This window comes from Mchenga conophoros, linkage group LG14 (assembly GCF_057382185.1).
Source record: "Mchenga conophoros isolate Kocher_MC1m ecotype Shallow Benthic linkage group LG14, M_conophoros_male_GT1.1, whole genome shotgun sequence".
NCBI classification, from domain to species: domain Eukaryota; kingdom Metazoa; phylum Chordata; class Actinopteri; order Cichliformes; family Cichlidae; genus Mchenga; species Mchenga conophoros.
The window spans coordinates 12,606,709-12,629,732 of NC_140539.1; the positions used below are offsets into that span (position 1 = coordinate 12,606,709).

Sequence of the window (23,024 nt, forward strand, 5' to 3'; positions counted from 1 at the left end):
AAAGCATCGCAGCGGCTACAACCATCATCATCTGCAAATTATGCCGGGCGACAGTCATAGCAAAGAGATGAAGCACTTTTTAAATATGGGGTAAGCCAAAAACTGCGCTTCCTCCACTTCCGTAACATTGATTCATTAATGTTGAATTCTCTCGCAGCTGTTCTGTTCCCATGTTGTTGCAGTATATTAATAACTACCTTGTATTGTGGATGAATAATCTCAGTTGTTCTCCTGACTGAGTGGAAAAAAAGTTGGCGTTCATCCTCCAGCTTCACTGTGCTAATGTTATGCTAACATAGCTGTGTCGCTAGCAATCACGTAGCACAACATTATATACCAGGTAGTCCAACTTCACTGCTGTTTAGTTTCCTGTCTTCATTTATGTTGGAAGTGGTAGCAGAGCTGTATGTTTTAATCTCTCAGTCAGAACATGGTGTGTCATGTTTAGGTGGACACTAGCAAGCTAACTTCCTGTTAACTTCTAACTACGTTAAATTTAATAACTTCTGTTTTCATGGATGCCTGGTTGTTAAACTTAATTGCTACACCTAGTAAAGCAGCAACGCTGATGATTTTATTAAAGATGAAAGAATTTAGACTGTTTTTAACTCTCATTGTTCGTTTGACTTTGGGACCTGAAGTTGACGGAGTTTTAAACCAGATTACTCCGCGACGCTCCTCACTACGGCAGCCGTAATGCTCTGACAATCCATCAAAACATTTTTTAACAGATTTCTGCACGCCCAAATCGGTTCAGGTCAGTAAGCACAACCAGAATTCATACATAAGGCTAGGGCTGGGCCATATTATACCGTTCACGGTAATACCGGTATAATGTTAGACAATGATAGGAAAATGAAATATCGCGATAGAATATAAGTAAAACGCGCATGCGCAGTGCCTTTGTTTTCATACGCACATGGCCGATTGTTGAGTGAAACAGATGAACCAGAATTGGTTTGTAAAAATGGTACAACTTCAGTGATGTGGAACTGGTTTGGTGTTTGTCCGTCAGATACACGACAAAGCACTTTTTTTTTGCAGAACATGCAAGCGGCCGTCGTTATTGTCGTATTTGTCGGACTAAGATGCTCTTAAATCTGGGAGTAATCTGGGTCCTAAACCCCCCTCTTCAGGTCAAACGAACGCTGCACTGAGAGTTAAAAACTGTCTAAATTCTTTCATCTTTAATAAAACGATCAGCATTGCTGCTTTACCAGCTGTAACTATGAAGTTTAACTTCCAGGCATCCATGAAAACAAAATGTATTACATTTAACGGAGTTAGAAGTTAGCAGCAAGCTAGCGGAAGTTAGCTCGCTAGTTTCGCTAGTTACCTAAGCATGATATAGCATGTTCTGACTGAGAGATTTCTGAAAAAAATCAAACGTACAGCTCTGCTATCACTTCCAACATAAATGAAGACAGGAAACTAAACAGCAGTGACGTTTGTAGGGTTACTGAAGTTGGGCTAGCTGGTATATAAGGATGTGCTACGTGATCGCTAGCGACACAGCTATCTTAGCATAACATAAACAGTGAAGCTGGAGGACGAACACTAACACTTTTCCACTTATAAAAGGTAACGTGAAGGTTCCTCATGGTTAGAGACAAATGCAATCGCATGGCAGGATGCTGTAAACGGACCAAACTTCAGTCAGGAGAACAACTGAGATAATCCATCCACAATACGAGGTTAGTCATTAATATACTGCAACAACATGGGAACAGAGCAGCTGCCAGAGAATTCAACATTAATGAATCAATGGTACAGAAGTGGAGGAAGCAAGAAGAATGAGTTTAATAAAGTTTGATTTATCTGACTGCTTTGTTTCGCTTAATGTGCCTTATAATCAATCCCGTGCACCTCATGGTCCGAAAAATGCGTACTGCACACTGCAGTTTAATGTTGCAAAGCACCTCTTTTTAACTTCAGTGATATTATACATGGTTATGCTCAGGATATGTCAGCCCATTTCTACTGGAAATGCCTTTTGGTTAAACTTTCAGCAAGGAATTTGCATTTGCACTGTTAAATTTTTATAAAGCTTTAATGTACATAAAAACCAGCTTCTTGTTTAAGTGAAAATAAATGGAAGGTTGTCTTTTTGCGCTAGTAATGTTGTGGAGTTGTATTTTGTCTCGCATCAATTATATCGTCAGTTATATCGTTATTGCAAATTTTCAAATATATATCGTAATAAATATTTTTGGCCATATCGCCCTGCTCTACATAAGGCACACTCAATTTTTGAGAAAATTAAAGGATTTTAAGTGTGCCTTATAGTGTGGAAAATACGTTATACAGAAGAAAATAATATATCGCGATATATATCGTTACCGCACGTGCTTCAAATTATATCGCGATATGGATTTTAGGCCATATCGCCCAGCCCTAGTCTCAATACTCTTGTCCATATAATGTTACTGTATTCATTGTCTTAGTTCAGCATGTTAACATGCAATCATCATTTTATACAAGGCACAGCTGAAACTTAAGTTTTTTGAGGTTTTTTTTTTTTTTGGGGGGGGGGGGAGATTTGGCAAATAAACCCAGCACTCTGAACAGCTGGTGACACGGGAGGAAAAGTCATGGGATCAGTAAAGGGAGAAAGATTCATCCTCTGGGAAACATGACTGTCTGTACAGTTTCACAGAAATCCATCCAGCAACTTGAGATATTTGAGCCTGGACTAACAAACCTACAGACCCACCAATCCTTACATCCTTAACGTGGCTTAAAACCTGAACAGGACAACCTTTAGGTGACAAACTAGCTCTGTTGAGCAACTTTCAACAAGAGTTTCTGACTGACTGAGATATTTGTTAATCAATGATTGCTTTCTCTTTATTCCTTTATATTAAACCTGTTGTACAGGACATTTTAAACATTTACCATCAGATGAATCCTCCTGAGCATCATTCTTGACACACTGATGACAAACACATTTACTGCATACAAGCTAGCTCTGATCTGTGTTTACAGTTTACAAAGTGACGAGTGCTTCCGCAGTTCACTGTACTCTGTTTCGTTTCAGCGTAATTAAATTAAACTGCTGAATTAATTTGTTTGAGTACACTCTACATGTGTCAACAAACTTAACGTATTCAAGCAGTCTGTTTATTTTGGCTGCTGCTTCGAGGAGGCTGAAGAGTTTTTCTTTCACACGCTTTGAGAACTGAAGCGTTGGGTTGGGTGTGACAGAAGAGACAGTGAATTACCGATTCCCGATGAGCCCAGGAAGAGGAATACGAGGGGATGTTCTTCATCGTACCAGCCGTTCTCCTTTCTCCTGATGGCTACAGAGCACAGAGACAAGGAGAGAAACAAAGGGAGCCCATTATTTCAGTTATTTGCATTTGTTGACTTTGCTTTTGTGCCAAGTTTAAGCCATCTGAACCAAGCTGCCCCGGGGACGACGGGCATCCCAGAAACTATGATAAAAGTGTGAGAGAGCAGGGATGAGGAAAGGGTCAGAGACGGTTGGTGGAGGAAAAAAAAGAAAAAGAAATAAAAAGAGGAAGAAGAGAGAAAACAGAGCAAGAGAGCAAGATGAGAGACCTCCAGAAAACTACCCACGATGCCTCTCCTCCCCCCTCAGTCAGTAGGGCCATTAGCCAGCGGTAATTGTGTTAGCCTCTCTGGCGCGGCCATGGTGAAATCAGTTTAGCATAGATCGCAGCCTCTCACACACACACGGACGCACAGGCCTGCTTAAAGAGGAGTGCCTACCCATCCCTGCCATCACCCCAGCAACCACACTAGCACACATACACAAAGACAAGATGATGAGGTGGATTCGAGGGGAGTAAAGAGTGTATTTGGCCGTGGTTTCAGCCACTCAACGAAGAAGCAGACACTAGCACAAACTCATCCAAATCAGAACCTGTTGAGAGAGTCAACAGGACCAAAGCCGGTGGATCGATGGTTAGCACTACTCCTGCCCCGAGGAAAAAGGTCCCGGTTCGGTTCCCCCTGAGCAGCTGAGGCTTTTCGTTTTTTGTTTGGTTCTGAGTGTTTTTGTGGCATTTGGTTTAGATGTTAGGTCACTTACAATGCAGACTAACTGGAAATACTTTTTTTTTTAGAGCAGCTTCGCAGTGTGTTGGCCCTTTGAAGCACCTTTTTAAAAAAGTGGGTACAAAAGATACACAGGTCCTGATATATCACAAATATGACCTCAAGTTCTCTCAGTAGAGTTTTGGCCAGAAGAAATTCTGCAGTTATCTTTATAATGTGGCAGGAGGCCAGTTTATCCTCTGAAAGAAAGGATGTAAATATAATGAAAACAAAATCACATTAAGATGGTAGAGTGCAACGTATGTGATGCTACTTCGGTCAAGTGTGAAATTTGAAACTACAGGTTTTTGTGTTGTAGCACATACGGCGCTGTGCAAACATTTTGAGACCGCCTTCATTTCTTTATATTTTGCTTCCTAGTGTTCTCGAGCAACAGTTCTACAGTTTTTCAAATTTCTTCAGATATCGGCTGATATTTCACAGATTTCCATTTCTGTCCTTGTACCTGACCATGTTCAGAGGAATGTCTTTTGGTTTTGGTAGTAAGTCAAAACCCAAGACCCTGCCTACTCAGTCATAGCAACAATTCTGACAATTATTATTATTTTCTTTTACTGTAACTCATCTGCAATATGCTTAGAAATCAGCTGAGGCTAGAAATCATGGGAGCAGTGGCATCACTTCCAATACAAACTGACTTCTTTGTGCACACTGAAGAGTCGTCCCCTGCTGGCCATAAGAAAGAATGCAAGTTTAACACACTTCCTTTCAGACCTATGTCCGTTGTTTTTATACACCCTCTATGGCATAGGTGTCAAACTCTGGCCCGCAGCCCAATTACATTTGACCCTTGAAGCCATACCAAATTACTATTAGAGCTGGCCTACTGGTATTATACAGCTAATATATATATTGTTTAGTATTAAGCTTTGCTTGTTCCATATTCAGTTTTTCAGCAAAACTTGTTTGAGTCCATAAGAAGAGATTCATTCTTAAATCTGGAGGAAGATTTTTTTTCCAGTTTTGAATTTTGGCCCACTGTGTATTTGAGTGTGACACCCCTGCTCTATGGTAAAATCCCACAAAGTCCCAGCATAAAAGTGTGAGCAATGCAGTTCAAGACACTCATCTTAATCAGCTGCAAGACAAAAACACAGACCAAATGTTTAGGTTTCGTGTTTTTCGTGTCCTCCTACACCAGGATAACAACTCCCCTCCTGCTCAGCTGTTGTAATCTCTTGCAGCTGAGAAAATATACAACAGATATGACATGTGAGTGTTAAAGTAGCAACTAATAGCTAATAATCATAAAAAGCAGATTCTTGGCAGGAGAGGAGGAGGAGGAGGGGCCAAATGAGGGAGGCAGAGAGAGATGCTACACAGGGAAGCAGAGGGAGGAACTCAGATAAGGAGAGGAAAGAGGAGTAAAGATGTAGAAGACGATACAGAGGGGTTAAGAGAGGAGTGATGGAGATAAGGAGATAGAGAATGAGGGAGAGAAACAAACAAGTGTGTCAGAGATGGACACAGAGATGAACAGTGACAAGAGGGGCTCCAAAGCTCCGTCTGCTTTATCAATGGCTGTGTGAATGACAGCGTAACCTTCTGTGTGGTTGTGCGTGTTTTAGCTGATTGAGACCGACTCTGACAGAAGGGCACATTGACATTTCTCAAAGGACCCTGACAACAACAAGGAAAGGAAGGAGACACAAAACAAATGAAAGCTCTCTCACTCAGTCTCTCTCTCTCACATGCATACACACACACACTCTCAGCGCAGTGTGTATTGGGCAGGTCTGGTTGGCTCTAACATGATTACAGAGGGATGATTCTCTTCAATAACTCTTAGCCCTGAGAGCTAAACCTGGATCAATCTAACCTCCTTCCTGTGTGTGTGTGTGTGTGTGTGTGTGTGTGTGCGCGCGTATTTCTAGTTTGTGTCTTGCTGCAGGCCAGCTGTTCGTCATGAGGAGTTCAGGTGAAAACAGACGTTTTGAAGACATCGCATCGAGGAAAAAAAAAAAAAAAAAAAAGGAAAGAAAACCACGTCTCGGTTTTTCTTCAATTTTTGAGCTGCAAAATTTTGCAAAAAAATAATCAGTTCATCTATCAAACTGCCAAACTTTTCTTCCCCTTTTACTACTGAAATGTTACAGTGCAACAAGATAACTTGAGCTGAAACAAAAAGAAGAGGATGAGCAGATAGGAAAAAACAAAAACAATAAACAGATAAATATGTTCCAGTTTCTTTTTTGTGTGTTTCACATAATTACATCATAGAGTCGGAAGTTTAAAGTTATCTTTGTCATTTTTTCTTTAGTTATAATATTTTTAAAATGGGAACGATATACAAAGGTTTCTGGCTGGAACAGTTGGGAACGTTGCAATCACTTCTACGAAGCAAGTCCAACGCACCCGGGATATCCTCCCATTATCAGGCTTCACTTACTCAGGCGAAGCAGTCACACGGTGGTTATCAACTCAATAAGGTAACCCAGCCTATCCCAGTCTCACGACAAACACTTGAAACACCACTATTAGCAGTGTATGACTAACCAGAAACATGGAGTTGTGCTCTGGCAGCAGATTTTTACAAAAAGGGAGATAAAACTAATATGTGAGAAATATAAGAAGACTAAGAGCAGCACAGCTGCTACAGACAGACCAGCAGAATGAGCGTGTAACAGGAAAAGTACTGCACAGTGGTTTAGTACTAAAAGTGCTGTACGAATGTGTGTGTGTGTTGATCTTTAAGCAAGACTGGACAAGATTTACTATATCAATAAAGTTTAGCCCATTTGAAGCTTGTTGAAACTGTTGATCACTAATCATGAGCACAACTCGTTCCAGTGCAGGTTAGGTTTGCATCATAGGTTACCATGGTGATGTACTACAGTAATACAGAAAACCCTGGGTTAATCCTAAAATTGCCTTCTGATTAATCATGAAAGTTCTACATTTTTAACCAGTAATTGCGCATTAAAATGTTGGATATGGCGTGTATTTGCAGACACATAGCCTGGTCACTCTTTATCTCTACATCCTTCTCCCATTTATCTTCTTATCTGCAGTGCATCTCTCTTTCCTGAGTCATCTCCTCATCTCTAAATATCTACTTCCCTCCTCCTGGCAAGAGTTTGACTGATTTCTGCTCGGCTCACCTTTACAAACTGTAGCTGCACACGAGGTTGTGTGTGCTCTAGTAGGTTCTGTATCTGTATCTGCCTCTGAGTGTTTTTTTCCCTGTGTGTGTGGTTGTGTGATATATATTCACTACAATACACAGATCAATCACTACACAGATCAATAAGCTGTTCCTATTTCTCTGTGGTGATGTCTTGTACGGCTTTCGTGATAACAACAGTCATTCATCGCCTTGCCAAAGACTACAAGTCCCACGACTATCCTCCCCTTCTGACACTTGTAACAACTACTGTCTTTAGTTTTACAGACAGCTCTGTAGTTTGTCTCATATCTGTAGTTTGTGTTGTTTTTTTGATGAAGTATTAGAGTTACGGAGGTCTGGAGAGGGATGAAAGTTGTTCCCTTGTTGGTTATAAACTCTGCAGTATTTGCTCTCTCCAATGTGTTATAGACTGTAATATCAGTTTCTAGCTTTGGGAATGAGTTAATTATTTTCACAAATCTAAAACAGAAAATGTCCAACATCATAAAAATAACACACAGCCTCTCTCCCTGCTGCAGAACCCTTTCACAACCCCCCCTCCCACAAACTCATCTGCAGATCAATACAGTACATGGCCTCCATGGATGCCTGGTGTAATATCAGCTCTTTACTGTCGGTTGTGTTATTGTGCTCTAACTCATCCTCCCTCCCTTCCTCTAAGCACTAAACACACTCTCTGTCTTTCTGTCAGAGCTACAAGCTTTCTGGTTCTCAGATATTTCCCCGTATTCTCCCATCGTGTCCCTGTATCTTTTAGTTTTATATTTTTTTTATTCTTTCGCCCATCCCATCCTCTCTTGTTTACATCTGTTTGCCCATCCCCAACAGTAGTGTTTGAGGACAAACAGTGGAGATTCAGGAGGTGCATTAATGTTTCAAAGAGGAAGAAGGAAAGGACAGGAGAGTGAAGGAGAGAGATGGAGATCAAAAACAAGAGACCCAGAGATAGAGATGATGGAGAAAGAGAAGAACAGAGACAGAGGGGGGCGAGCAGAAAGCTGGAGAGAAACGAGGAGGAGGAGAAGGGGGGGTCTGTAGTATGTCTCCTCTCTCTGTAATCGTGTTAACTGGCGGCTCCAAGCCTGGCCTCTTCAGCTGTCACGCACAAATACACACACACACACACGCACACAGCACCTGTGTACGCCTGACAGACAGCTCATTCATCACAATTAACCAATTACAGCCTCCGCAGGTCTGTACGAACCCGCCTACTGCTGGTGGAAAAGGCAGGAGAACAGGAGAAAGATGTAAGAGGAGTCGCCCTCCTCGACGTAAATATGTTGAAGGAAACAAAGAAAAGTGAAATAAAGGCAGTGATGTTTTGTATTTTTGTGTATTTACTCACTCAGGAGTATCTGCGGGTTTACCTGAAGCCACCGTATTGATGGCCCCCTCCTGTCCAATGATGTGCTCCTTCAGCCTCCTCTCCAGGGGGAACCTCCTCCTTTCCTCTGCCTCTCGTCGAGCCTGTAACTCCAGAAACTAGGTGGAGATAAAGAAAAGGAGAAGAGAGTGAATGAATCCGGAAGAGAAGGGAGTGAAAATGAATAAGCAGCTCTTAAACAAACAAAGGCTGTGCTTCTGTCCCTCTCCATCTCTTTATCATCGCCTCCTAGCCAGTGGGGCATGTCACTTTTCCTGCTCACGTTGTTAGTGTTATTAATTTTCCCCTTTGTGCAAACTTGGGGATCTTCATTAAGAAAGCATGAATTAAATATCTTAAACTCCTTAAGACTTTTTTGCGTCTGGTCTGAGAAAACCAGACCAGGCATTGTTCTTCTAATTTTCTATTGCTGTATTGGTGATCCAGTGTGAAATGTAGCCTCAGTTTCCTGTTCTTAGCAGACACTAGCAGCACCCAGACTGGTATTCTGCTGCTATAGCCCATCAAGGGGTTTCAAGGTTCAACGTATGTGCATTCATAGATGTTCTTCTGCACGCCTCTCTGGTAAAGAATGGTTATTTGAGTTACTCTTGCATTCCCATCAGCTCAAAACAGTCTGGCTTTTGGTATTTTCTAACAGAGAGCTGATGCTCACTGGATATTCTCTCTTTTTTGGACGACTTGAACCCCAAATATGTATGTGTGGAAAAAAAATTCGCAGTAGAGCATCAATTCCATCAATCCTCTCTGACACCAACAACCACACCCACAGTCACCTAAATCCCCTTTCTTCCTCATTCTGATGCTTATTTTGAACTTCAGCAGGTCGTCTTGACATGGCTAAAGGCATTGAGCTTCCGCGTTATGATTGGCTGATCAAATAATTCTGTTAACAAGGAGCTAAATAAGTGTATCTGCTATTACCGTTACCTGGTATCCCTGAATATAACTGAAAAAACCTCTAAATAAGAATCTCATATAGATACAACTACATCAGTTTCTTTTTCATTTCTAGGTTGAAGGTTTTTCTTTGTGGAATTATTTCTTATTTATAGTCTAACAGCAGAGACTGTTGTGTGTGTATGGCTGTAAAATCTTTGTGGGATAAATATGATTTTAGCCTTTACACGTTTAATTAAACCCAATAGAAATGCTATTATAAAAATGTCAAACATGAAAAGTTATCATCTACATCTTTATTTAGATCGCAAGCCAAGTTTCATATTTAGCTACTCGGTAAATAAACAGAACTGTTTACTGATTGTCGAAAATGTGATTATGTAATTAATTATGTAAGAAAATCTGCAAAATAAATACAATATTCTTCAAGGATTAGGAGCCATACTTCTTTAAGTGAGAAATCAAACATTTAAAATGTGTTTCTTTCATCTTACATATCTCACTACTGTAACGCTACCTTCACCTGACACTTTAGAAACATATTTTCCACTTCGAAGCAGCTATCTGCTTTCCCGTCTCTCTCCTCTTTATCAGACTACCTCCATTTCTCTGACACCCATTTCCTCTCCTCTGCTGATTTAGCTTGATCTCTCCACCTCCTCTCCTTCTTCTATTCTTTTAGCGTTGCTCACACCCCCTGGTTTCTCCTCCTTTCTCTCAGCCACCCCACGACTCATTTATCCTCCTCTCTTTGTCTCCTTAGACTCCAGGTTTTTACCCTGCAGTGGAGCCAGGCTGTTTATTCTCTCTCTCCATCTTGCTTAGCTCCAGCCTGCTGTCAAGTCGGTAGATAACTACGGATAACTCGAGTTTTATTTAAGAAAAAGCCAGACCTCACGTCTACCGCTACACACCTGTGAAATACCAAGAGCTGAGCAGTGACGGGCAGAAGCCATGAAATCTCAGCACTGCCAAACTTTCCAAACAATATCAAACCACATTTTTCACGTCACAATTATGTCTTAAAGAACAAAAACAAACAAAAAACCCTGAAATGACCTATCCTGAAAGCATTTGGCAAAGGAGAACAGGTTTCTGTACTGGCTTTCATAGAGCTAATAAGCACTTTCTGTGCACCCAACCCCTGATTTAGCTTATAACTCTTTGCCAAAGAGTTTGACTTCACTGTTGGAGTCAGAGTAAAAACATCCCAACGATGAGATACGCCATAGTTCGAGTAAAGCACATTTCATTATCATGTTTCGGAAGATTAACACAACTGACTGTTTGCACTTATGAAAAGAAAAAAAAGACCCCACTTCCTTGTATGTCTCCTCATACTTGGACAATAAAGTCGATTCTGATAATTCAGAGATGTAAATGATGTGAGCTTCCATTTTACATTATGAAACATCCAAGACTTTTTCATACATACACCAGAAAACTCGCTTAAACACACTTTAGCCAGTCTGTCATGTCATGATATGCGCCGATCAATGACGCAGCTTTGTTGCGTGTTTTTAACCCCAGTTAACCTCCACCAGCTTTCACAACTTTAATATTCAAAGCACCTGTCAGTCACAAAGCGGACTGACACAGACCTCCTGTGGAGCGTCGGCCTGTGTGCAAGAAATGTGCTGAGCTGTTCACACCAGGCTAAAGAAAACAACTACATCTGGGAGCATGGCACTGTTTGTTTGTTTTTTAAAATGACCTAACTGCTGTTAATCCACATCGGGGAACCAAAAAGGAGGTTTTTTTGCAGTTATGCAGTTTTGCATATCCTTTATGTGTTATACCTTGCCCTCCCACTCCTGCAGCAAAGTGCTCACTTCTCCCTCCTTAGCATAGGCCCGTGCTGTGTGTCCCACACCATTGGTCTGCAGGGGGCTGGCACCTGTATGACAGGAACAAACAAATTTTATAGTTAGAGAATGACATAAACTAAAACCAAATCAGCATAGGTTTCAAGGGGGGGGAAATTTTTTAGTACTACAACAATATGCACAGACTTCCCTCAGCAGGAGGGTCTATCGTCAATCGAAAAAGCTGGGCTAGGGGTGAGAGGTCACAAGGATCAGAGGTCACTGCAGTGAAGCAGAGGGGCGATGCAATGCCTCTGTAGGGGGTTTCATATCTGCAACGCGTGCCAATAACCATACAACTGCACACCAACACCCTGGACTATTATATATGATCTATAAATACTCACTGCAGGTTGCTGGAGGTTGGAGCCACTGGGACAAACACACCCACACACAGAAGGATCAAGTGGATGACACATTTCACAGAGGAATGAGGAGATAATATCACAGCACGAGTGAAGTGTGCCAGCCTGGGCTGAACAGTGCTGTGCTTGTCAGTGCGGGTGGTTAGCAGTGCCTTCTGCCCCGACCTGTGCTACCACTCACTAACCAGAGTAAACTCAACACACACATGCCTCCGTGTGAACAAGTGACTGTAAGAACACTGTGTAAAAAAAAAAACAAAACCACCAAACAAAAAACCCCACGTAATATCTAATTGAATTGTCCTGGTTATGAACAACAAGAGTACAACATTTAATATTTGAAAAGCACCCCTACTGTAAGAAAGAGGGACAACAATAATGTAAATGTGTTGTTCAGGTCTATGATAGGTGAATGTCCTGCTCTGCTTTGTGGGAATGTTTCAGGGCATAATATGTGGATGGAAAATTAAATGTTAAGACAGCTCACACAGCTTTTTAGAGGAGGAAGCAGTTTGGGACTCAGATTTGTTTATGGTGAACGACTACTCCATCAAATTTGTGCTCTTCGTTTATTTGTCATTGGTTTAGAGGAGTTTTCATGTTTGACTGTAGCAGATTTAAAGTGGATGTATTGGACTCATTTCTAGTGACATTTTTATTCTTGGACTAGCTTTGCAGTCACAGTTCAAAAAATAAACTAATAAAACATAAATCACCGTCTTAGATTTGGTGCGGTCCCTCATATCAGGTTTGGATAGCAGGTGGGCGAGGCTGCTGTGATCACACCCGAAAATGCTCATATTACGGATACCTGCTCTGACATCATGAATAGGACATAGTAAGGGGGAAAAAAAGAGTTGGAAACAGTACTTGGAAGTTTCTAGACTTTGAATTTTGGTTAACTTTTACATATTTGAAAGTACTTTTTTTAAGGAAGTTTTACTCTTTCCGCACTATATCTATCTATCTACAGGGAGTGCAGAATTATTAGGCAAGTTGTATTTTTGAGAAATAATTTTATTATTGAACAACAACCATGTTCTCAATGAACCCAAAAAACTCATTAATATCAAAGCTGAATGTTTTTGGAAGTAGTTTTTAGTTTGTTTTTAGTTTCAGCTATTTTAGGGGGATATCTGTGTGTGCAGGTGACTATTACTGTGCATAATTATTAGGCAACTCAACAAAAAACAAATATATACCCATTTCAATTATTTATTTTTACCAGTGAAACCAATATAACATCTCCACATTCACAAATATACATTTCTGACATTCAAAAACAAAACAAAAACAAATCAGCGACCAATATAGCCACCTTTCTTTGCAAGGATACTCAAAAGCCTGCCATCCATGGATTCTGTCAGTGTTTTGATCTGTTCACCATCAACATTGCGTGCAGCAGCAACCACAGCCTCCCAGACACTGTTTAGAGAGGTGTACTGTTTTCCCTCCTTGTAAATCTCACATTTGATGATGGACCACAGGTTCTCAATGGGGTTCAGATCAGGTGAACAAGGAGGCCATGTCATTAGTTTTTCTTCTTTTATACCCTTTCTTGCCAGCCACGCTGTGGAGTACTTGGACGTGTGTGATGGAGCATTGTCCTGCATGAAAATCATGTTTTTCTTGAAGGATGCTGTAGCTCAGGTGGCAGAGCAGGTCAGCCACTAATCAGAAGGTCGGTGGTTCGATCCCAGGCTGCATCCTGGCTGCATGCCAAATATCCTTGGGCAAGATACTAACCCCGTGTTTGCCTACTGGTGGTGGTCAGAGGCTGCCTGTGTCCGGCAGCCTCGCCTCTGTCAGTGCGCCCCAGGGCAGCTGTGGCTACAATGTAGCTTGCTATCGCCAGTGTGTGAATGGGTGGATGACTGAATGTAGTGTAAAGCGCTTTGGGGTCCTATGGACTAGAAAAGCGCTATACAAATGCAGGCCATTTACCACTTCTTCCTGTACCACTGCTTGAAGAAGGTGTCTTCCAGAAACTGGCAGTAGGACTGGGAGTTGAGCTTGACTCCATCCTCAACCCGAAAAGGCCCCACAAGCTCATCTTTGATGATACCAGCCCAAACCAGTACTCCACCTCCACCTTGCTGGCGTCTGAGTCGGACTGGAGCTCTCTGCCCTTTACCAATCCAGCCACGGGCCCATCCGTCTGGCCCATCAAGACTCACTCTCATTTCATCAGTCCATAAAACCTTAGAAAAACCAGTCTTGAGATATTTCTTGGCCCAGTCTTGACGTTTCAGCTTGTGTGTCTTGTTCAGTGGTGGTCGTCTTTCAGCCTTTCTTACCTTGGCCATGTGTCTGAGTATTGCACACCTTGTGCTTTTGGGCACTCCAGTGATGTTGCAGCTCTGAAATATGGCCAAACTGATGGCAAGTGGCATCTTGGCAGCTGCACGCTTGACTTTTCTCAGTTCATGGGCAGTTATTTTGCGCCTTGGTTTTTCCACACGCTTCTTGCGACCCTGTTGACTATTTTGAATGAAACGCTTGATTGTTCGATGATCACGCTTCAGAAGCTTTGCAATTTTGAGACTGCTGCATCCCTCTGCAAGATATCTCACTATTTTTGACTTTTCTGAGCCTGTCAAGTCCTTCTTTTGACCCATTTTGCCAAAGGAAAGGACGTTGCCTAATAATTATGCACACCTGATATAGGGTGTTGATGTCATTAGACCACACCCCTTCTCATTACAGAGATGCACATCACCTAATATGCTTAATTGGTAGTAGGCTTTCGAGCCTATACAGCTTGGAGTAAGACAACATGCATGAAGAGGATGATGTGGACAAAATACTCATTTGCCTAATAATTCTGCACTCCCTGTATAGATACACACACAACTCAATAAAAACGTTACTTGACAACTACAAGAAGAGTTTCTGGGTTTTTCCAAGCGTAGCTGCTGAGTAGGAGAGAGCACAGTCACTAACTTCTGATGCACACACAGTCATTTGTTCTATAAGCAGGCCTGAAAAAAAACATGACCGAAACCACTCAGTTCAGAGAAGAGCTTCAAGGGTTACTCCTAGTAAAACATCACCAAGCTCCAACTATATTTACCAGAAATGAAATAAATTTTTAAAAATTGATGAAGTGAAAGATGAATTCAGCTTTCAACAGTAATGAACACAATGCTGCACTTCTTATAGATTTCTTCTGATTTTCTTTCTGCCACTGAGAGTCAAATGGGTTTGTGATGAGTCAGTGTTTAACAGTCTCAGTCTTTATAAGAAGCTCGGTCTACACTGACTGACACTCATGAGAGAAAACAACATTAGTAACTTCAGTACTCTGTACTGTGATGCTGTACGGCCCACTACGAACAAGAAATCCCATCTGAACTTTTTCTTCAGAACACAGAAAAAAAAAAAAAAGCAAACAAACTATGTAATCAGTACAGGTGATTGTTGCTCTATTGCTCTGAGCACTGGCCGCAGAGACTAATAATCACTGTGATGATTATCGATAAACCCCTAAATTTCGTGACCTGCTCAGAAGCCATCAATCCTGACAATACGCCACAACCTCCCCCCCCCAAAAAAAAAACATGAGGCCGAAAAGCAATAAAGTACCACACACACGCGCCAACACCAGACATAATAAATAGCATCATTTAGGGCTTTAATATCAGGCCAACCCTCTGGGCCATAGCACTTTATAACAGGATCAACACTAACAACAGTCACACACACACACACACACACACACACACACACACGATCCCTTCATTAGGAGTGCTTTAGTTATGCCTATTAGGAGTGCCCTCCTCTTTCCCATTTCCTCCTCCCTCTCTTTCAGTGCAGCTGGTGGGAGAGAGCCCCTGCTGGTCTTTATGCATGCGTGTGTGTGTGTGTGTGTGTGTGTGTGTGTGTGTGTGTCTTTGTGTGCATCTGCGAGCATGTGTATCTCCTCTGGCCTCTTACCACCTACAGAGCTGTCCATTACTCAGTGCCCCTGGCCACAGGCCCGATGTGGAGCACGGGGAGAAACTAGAGAGCCTCTGCAGGTAGGGTGAGGGACTGTGTGGCGAAGTGAAGCCTGAGGGTGGGCCTGGAGACTGTGATGGATGGAGATGTGAGTGGAGGGCCGGCTAAGGCCAAAAGAGCAAACCCACAGCTAGTAGAGTTACACAGATGAACACAAACACAAGGGAAATAACAAGGCTCAGTGTGTACATACATGAAAGGAAGATGACGCACAAAATAGCGAACACACACACACACACCAAAATCCACATAGATGTCCTGAAGCTGTGACAGTTCATAAGATTTTTTTTGTGATGATGTAAAAAAGAAAAAAAAAGATGGATAGGATGCTACGAATGGAAAATGGCTTAAAGGAAAGAAGGATACCGGAAGCTCGTATGAGGAGGAAAAACAATGAAACATGCACAAGAAACTAATTACACTCACATTTGCACGGGATCACAGATACACGGCAACATGTGATTGAGGGCGCGTGATGCCACAAATGCTATTGGCAGCGATGGTGGCGCCAACCCTGCACAGGCCCAGCCGGGCGAGCGACAACCAAGCCCGTCTTTAATCCAATTGTCCTAAAACAAATGTCTCTGCTTCGTGAAATTTCTTACCTTTTTAATTCAAAAATGCGTCTGCAGAACATTTGATCGAGTTAGTTGAGGTGATTTGTTTAAGCATACGGAGTGCTTACAGAGGCAGGGGTGAGACGGGAGAGACAGGCTGACAGAGCTTCAGATGCATCATCCATCATAAACATAAACAAGACATTAATACAAGCTCCTGTGCATCTGCGTTTCACTGAGCGTAGAGTGATCCTAAAATGGAGTGTTTTTAGATTAAAAGCCTAATCGACCTAAAAGACGACAACAAACAACAACCTCACCAATGCAAGTTTAAAAAAAGAAAAAGAGGGAAAAAAGGCATCCACACACTGAAACAAGAATATCAGATGGATGAAATCGTACTTGAATATATGAATACTTTAATTAATCATATGGGGGCCTGAGTGCACTAACATACATGGTCACACACACACACACACACACACACACACACACACACACTTCCTGTGCTTGTGGAGCTACCCCAAGGGCATGTTCTGCGAGGAGGTCACAGTTCAACGAGGCCTAGCTTGTTTAAGAGCTGCTCGCCTGGAAACTGAGGGGGGATACTCTGCCTCCAGGGTCTGCGTGTGTGTAATAGTGGCGCTGAGTCAACGGCAGGTGTGAGTGTAACGGGGGGGTGGGGCAAAGGAAGCAGAGAAGTAATCAATTTCAAATGAGTTTTGTAATGCTGTTTATATCAGTCGCAGGGGATGCGTTCAAGTGATGATATCTGAAAAGCTGGTGGAGGTGAAACTGCTTTTAGCTTTAAAGACGGAACGAGAACTATTCTGTTTAATAATCAAAGTAAAAAGGTCTTAAACTGACTGTTACTCTTGAATTAAGCTGTCAGTAAACAAACTTGCATATATTCAGGGTCTTGCATTATGTATTTCTACGAGAAATTGCGATTTAACTATTTACATACATTTAATATCAGATTACCATAATTACATTAACAACAAAAAGGCAGCCATCACCACAAATGATTTGGTCAACATTACTACTCATCAACCTTTGAAAAATAGTGCATTTGATGTACATTTCATTTAACTTGACTTATAATTCTAAATTAAAAAAACATTTAAAAAAAAGAAAACGTCCCACAGCAGGGAGTGAATCTGGATTACAGTTAAAGAAAGTTATTACAATGATCATTTTATTCAAATTATCTCACTTAAGTCATTTTTGGAAGGTAAAATTGGTCATGAAATTAAACATTAACTGCCCCGCCTACTTTTAACGATAGTGACTCGTTTAGATTTTGTCTAGTTGGACAAAGGGAACCAAAAAATGTTTTGTTTTTTTCCACTCAATCCCAACTGTAACAGAATGTCACAGTTCAGGTAAGAATTTGCAAATTTACATTTAAAAGCCTCTTTAGATAATTAAAGTGCCATTTGACCTGACTTATCAAGACCACTGAAAGGTATGATTACAAACATCTTTATTCATTTAGATTCCCATTAGCCACCGCAACAGCAGACGCTAACATATGGAACTATTATATTACAATGTGCCTGGAAACATCACCTCCACAGAAGACGAAACAAGCAAACTGTCAAACTGAGATCAAACAACTCAAACTTCTCCCACCAGTGGACACTATCATCTGTCAGCTGTGTTTGCAGAGGCTGACAGAGTGTAGCCTCAGGAAAGGCAGACTGAGTTCACCTAGGTAAGAGCTACTAAAATCCTCCGCCCACTGTACAGTGGGTGCGCAGGATTGAGGAGTGTATATAAAATAAAGGTGGAGACTGCCACACAGCTTGGCAGTTATTTGACTTTAATAATACCTAAGATATTCTCTATTAAAAATTGCACCTGTAAGGCATCAGACTGCAAAGCAACAAAGCAAAACACATGGAGGCTGCTGCATCTGTCATCACCTTTACTTCTCTTACGCTGACACTCTGAGGCCCCCCGTGGGCAGTGATGGGACGGTTGTAATGATTCGGGAGCGGTAACGTACCAGCCTCAAGCAGCATGCGTACAGCGCGTGGGTCGTCGGCCAGCGTAGCGTAGTGAAGCGCTGTGCAGCCACGGAAACCAGCCCTGCTGCTCAGCCTGCTGCTGAACTCGTCCTCTCTGGACACCAAGACTGCAGAGAGCGGACACGAGGAGACAGAGGAGGAAGAACAATTAGAACCACAAGCTGCTTTTTCTGCGCAGAACGTGCACAGGTTGGCTCCCAAAATACAATAAAATAAAAACAAAACCAAAAAGTCTGCTGGGAAAATCACTCATTTGCTGCTAAATTTTAATTTTAAATACTTCTCTACACCAATATTAAAGTTAAAAAAAAAAAAAAAGAAAGAAAAGACAGTCTTAGTGAATTTAGAGTTAAGAGGAATTTAAGGAAATGCACTAATTCCTCAAAGCTGCAAATAGGATAGTTATTACATGAAGCTGAACACCGTATACTCCCTGGACCTGAAAAAGATATTACAATGAATAACAAACTACTTTGGCTTTAAACGTTACAGCATCGAAATCCGGGGGAGCTTCCTATAATCTAACCACAGACAATGGAAGACTCCAGAAAGTGCGACGAAGACAACATTGCTTTTATAAAATTATCTTTCTTGTTTCCAGCTTTGGAATAGTTGTTCATTTGAGCAGATTTAAGCTTAACTGTCCGACACGATAGCAATAATGCGAGTTGTGTTTTAGGGTCTCTCTTGCTTTGCTCCTTACTAATAATGGAGATACTCTATCATTCTCTCCTTACTTCTTTTTCATAACAGCACTCATCTCGTGCCACTCCTTCATCATCCATTTTTATTTTTTCTTCCCGCCTCCTTCCTCTCCTCCTTGGTGTCCATCAATTCCTTTCATCGCTTGCACCCTCTTTCTCCCTCCCCGCTCTCTCTATCCCAGTAACTTTGTCTCATCCATTTCCTGACTTCCTCTCCCTCCCTCATCATCCTACCCATTTCCTTCAATCCCTCCCTCTCTCCATCACTCCCTCAAACATCCGCATCTTCTTCCTTCTCCTCCATCTCTAGACGTCTTTTTTTCAGAGCATCCCTCTTTTCCTTCTCCCTTCCTTCATCAGTCTTTCCCTCCCTCTATCTATCCCACTCTTTTTCTCTAGCTCTCTGCAGTGTGTGTGCGCGCGCGTGTGTGTGTGTGTGAGAGACAAGGCGGGATAATCATAGCTAACCCAATAAAGCGTCGCACAGGGCCCCCTAGCCCATCCATCAGTGTGCGTCTGGGAAACGCTTCCCCACGCTACGCCGGCCCCACGCGGACCCAAACCTGACAGCCATATAAATGTCTGCAATATACATATCCCATATAAATATGTCTGCAGAAACCCAACACAGACTGGAGGGGTGGGGGGTAAAGAGTGTGTGTGTGTGTGTGTGTGTGTGTGTGTGTGTGTGTGTGTGTGTGTGTGTGTGTGTGTGTGTGTGTGTGTGAGAGACTGTACAGCTCAGAAGACAAGCAAATAAAAAAAAATACAAAAGAAAAAAAACACCACTCGTCAGAGGACAAATAAAACAAATAATGTGCAAAGAATCAAACATGTACATAAATGCAAATTTTTATGCAAATTATACTCATAATACTTGGTTTACACGCTTTGGGTTCATATGTGTAATATAACAACTCTGCTCTCCGTTTCCCACCCCCCTCCTCACCTTCCAGTGAGTGGATCCCTTTCTCCCGTGATGTGTCGTAAACATTGTTGAAGTGATCACCGGCATTTGGGTCGGCACCAGCTTCAAGTAAGACTTTCACCACGCTGAAAAGCAACAAAACACAGAGGCACACGTTTAAAAACACGTCCGCACACCCAGAACCTTGTATTAAATAAACGCAGACATGCACACAGATGAGCTTTAACACCATAATATTTCAGTGTTCATGCGGTGGATGCCAGTTTTTCTTGGCTTGTTGTTGTCCGTATAATTATTTCCACATTAGGAGGATGACAAATTTTAAAATAGGTTTTCCTTTCTTTGGGAAGTCTCCCCCCCCCTCTCTCTCTTTCTCAAAGAGTAATAATGCGCCTTTGGGTTCAGATGTCTGATCAACACTTTCATAGATTTTATGGATTGTCTCTTTTTCATAGGAATATCTGGGACAATCAAAGCAAGTAGTGCCTAAATCAAGACAAAGACTAGGGGGTCAGTGATGTGTATAAAATTCATCTGTCAGAATGTGTGGTGTTTTTTTTATTTTATTATTGTCACGTGTTTTAACTTTATATTTGGTACCAATAAAGGTTGAAGATGGAGCTGTCAGGAAGGAGGGAAAGAGGAGGTTTGTGGATGCAGTGAGGAAGACATGTAGAGGATGGTAGGTGTTACACAAGAGAGCAAGGGACGGGGTGAGATGGAGGCAGATGATATCCTGTGACGACTCCTAAAGTGTGGAGGAGAAGAAGGAGAATGAGGAGGAGGCAGAGGAGGAGGACAAGGAGGTGGGAGAGGAAATGGAGGAGAAGAAGGCTGGGGGAGTACAGGATGAGGAGAGGAAGCCAAAAGGAAGAGAAGAAGAAGGTGGGGGAGGAAAAAAGGGAGAGGAAAAGCAGGCGGAAGTCGAGCAGGACACGGCCAACGAACAAGGAGCCAGAGGAGATGAAGAAGGTGAAGAACAAAAAGGAGAAGAAGGCGGCAATATAGGAGGAGGAACCAAAAAGAAGGAAAAGACAGAATTGGAACAGGAGGAGAGAAAAAAAAAAAAAAAGAAGGGAGGCAGAGGAGGAGAAGGTGGAGAAGAAGAAGTCAGCCAGTGGAGAAGGAGATGAACGCGGCATTTAAGGAGGAAGTAGAAGAGAAAGAGGACAAAGACGAGGAAAAAGGAGGAGGAACAAGGCAAAGAACGGTCTGATACTCTCAGAGCTATTAAAGAGACAGTTACCTCTACATGAAGTGTGGGACGCCCTTCATCTCACTGTGTGTGATGTACTAGAATTAGATCTTTCTGTTTGCTAAAAACATGTGGAGATAAATCTGCATCAGCACATACAGACTCACAAGGTGGCATCACAGGACGAGCACACACACTGGATGTGAAACACACTTGTGACGTGCTCCATCCAAAAAGTGTGCAAGCGTTGCCTTGAAGCGGTATTTATTGCTTTGCAGCAGCTTGTATGTTTCCTCTTATTTGGTGGATGTCAAAGTGTTTCTGAATCGGCAGCGTCACGCATGTAACCAATGACATGTTAACAAGCCCGCACACATATCTTATCAGCTGCTGCAGTTGCAACACTTGCCACTGACCACAATATCTGTTAATTAAATGTTTTGTTACTCTGCTTCTGTCGCGTCACCAAATACAACCTTGACCTTTACACAAAGTTTCCTCACGGTTCATAAACAGATCACGCGCAAATATCCAATTCCTCGACTGCCTGTGACACTTTCGCCTGATTCACACCAGTCTATTCTGTCTCGTTATGGTGGATACACCCCACTAGTCACTTCCTTCTATCTCTCCTTCATTACACATTTGTCGGCCTCGTAACATGTACATATGTGCACACTGAAGGGGGCAGGGGTCGGACCCCATTTCCGGCACCGTTGGGGGAGTGTAACCGGGTGGGTGTTCGTGTGTAGGCCTTCATTGGAGCGTACCGCCTTATAGAACAAACAGGAGTACCTCGGCAACACCACTCACTGTGACCCGTCAGATGTTTCAGGTCTCCCTGTCTGCAGGACACACTATTGCATAAACCCACACTTAGTCCACTGTGAAGGCAAGCAGTAGCTTTCACATTGAGACACAGATGAGCACAAATGTACACACAAAAACTAGCCAGCTAGTCGGTGAACACAGGGAGACAGAGAGAGAGGCGGTGGCCGAAACATGAACCCTGCTGGTACGCTGCTGATGCTTCTGCCATTAAACCTGTGACCACGTAATGTGGCCTGGGAGGGAGAGATGGATCGCTTACAGCTAAATGGTTGTGGCAGTGGCCTGAAAGGGCTTAAATAGAGTAAAATGACCATTCATAGGAGGATGAGGTGGAGCTGACTATGTAACAGGCTGAAGCCCTGCTAGGAGAACCTGTGCTCTTAAAATGAGACTGGACGAGTGAAACTAACTCTTATATAAGATCAGTTGAAATTAAATATCTTATTTATTTGTGGCATTATAAACAAAAGTACAGGTTTTTAAAAATATATATATATTTAGCAGAAATTTAGAAGCAGATATTGATTAAAATATAAAAGGCTGCATCTCTGACAACAGACTGAAGTACAGCACGAGTCACTATATTTATTTGACCAGCAGGCTTACTTAACCCACTATTAGATATAAGTAAGAGGAGCACATCATTTGAGAAGCAGAGGCATGCAAATATTCAGCATGGAATATAAACATTTACAAACCTTTTAGTTAAAAACATAAAGGTTGAAAGTCTATTTTCCATCATGTGCATTGCTATGGGAGAGCGAGGCTGAGAACATTCTGGCCAGGTCTTTGTGTCTGACCTTGCTGAGGGGGGTATAAAGGACAATCGGAAGGGTTGGTGGTGGTGGTGGTGTCGGTGGGGGTGGGATCCCCTATTGTTACTGTATCACTGTGGAGGGGTGGGGTATGACCCACAGAGGGTTTCCCCTTCACCCTTGCAAGCACTTCTACAAACACGTCGATGCTTCCTGTGAGACGCGTACAGAAACGCACAAACTCAAACTGAGGTTGGTCACACGAGGCTGGGCAGGACTGACTGAAGGAATGGGATGG

General features: G+C 42.3%; 1 protein-coding gene across 1 annotated transcript in view; it reads right to left on the reverse strand.

The window, feature by feature from the left end:
- clpb (ClpB family mitochondrial disaggregase) overlaps positions 1–23,024 on the reverse strand; it is a 36,794-nt gene that overhangs the window by 5,993 nt on the left and 7,777 nt on the right. Inside the window, exons 4-8 of the mRNA XM_085245335.1 lie at positions 19,967–20,070; positions 18,292–18,420; positions 11,294–11,391; positions 8,578–8,692; positions 3,222–3,299 (exon numbers count right to left, since the gene is read on the reverse strand). Of these exons, the coding sequence (XP_085101461.1) occupies positions 3,222–3,299; positions 8,578–8,692; positions 11,294–11,391; positions 18,292–18,420; positions 19,967–20,070 (524 nt within the window). The remainder of the gene's footprint in view (positions 1–3,221; positions 3,300–8,577; positions 8,693–11,293; positions 11,392–18,291; positions 18,421–19,966; positions 20,071–23,024) is intronic.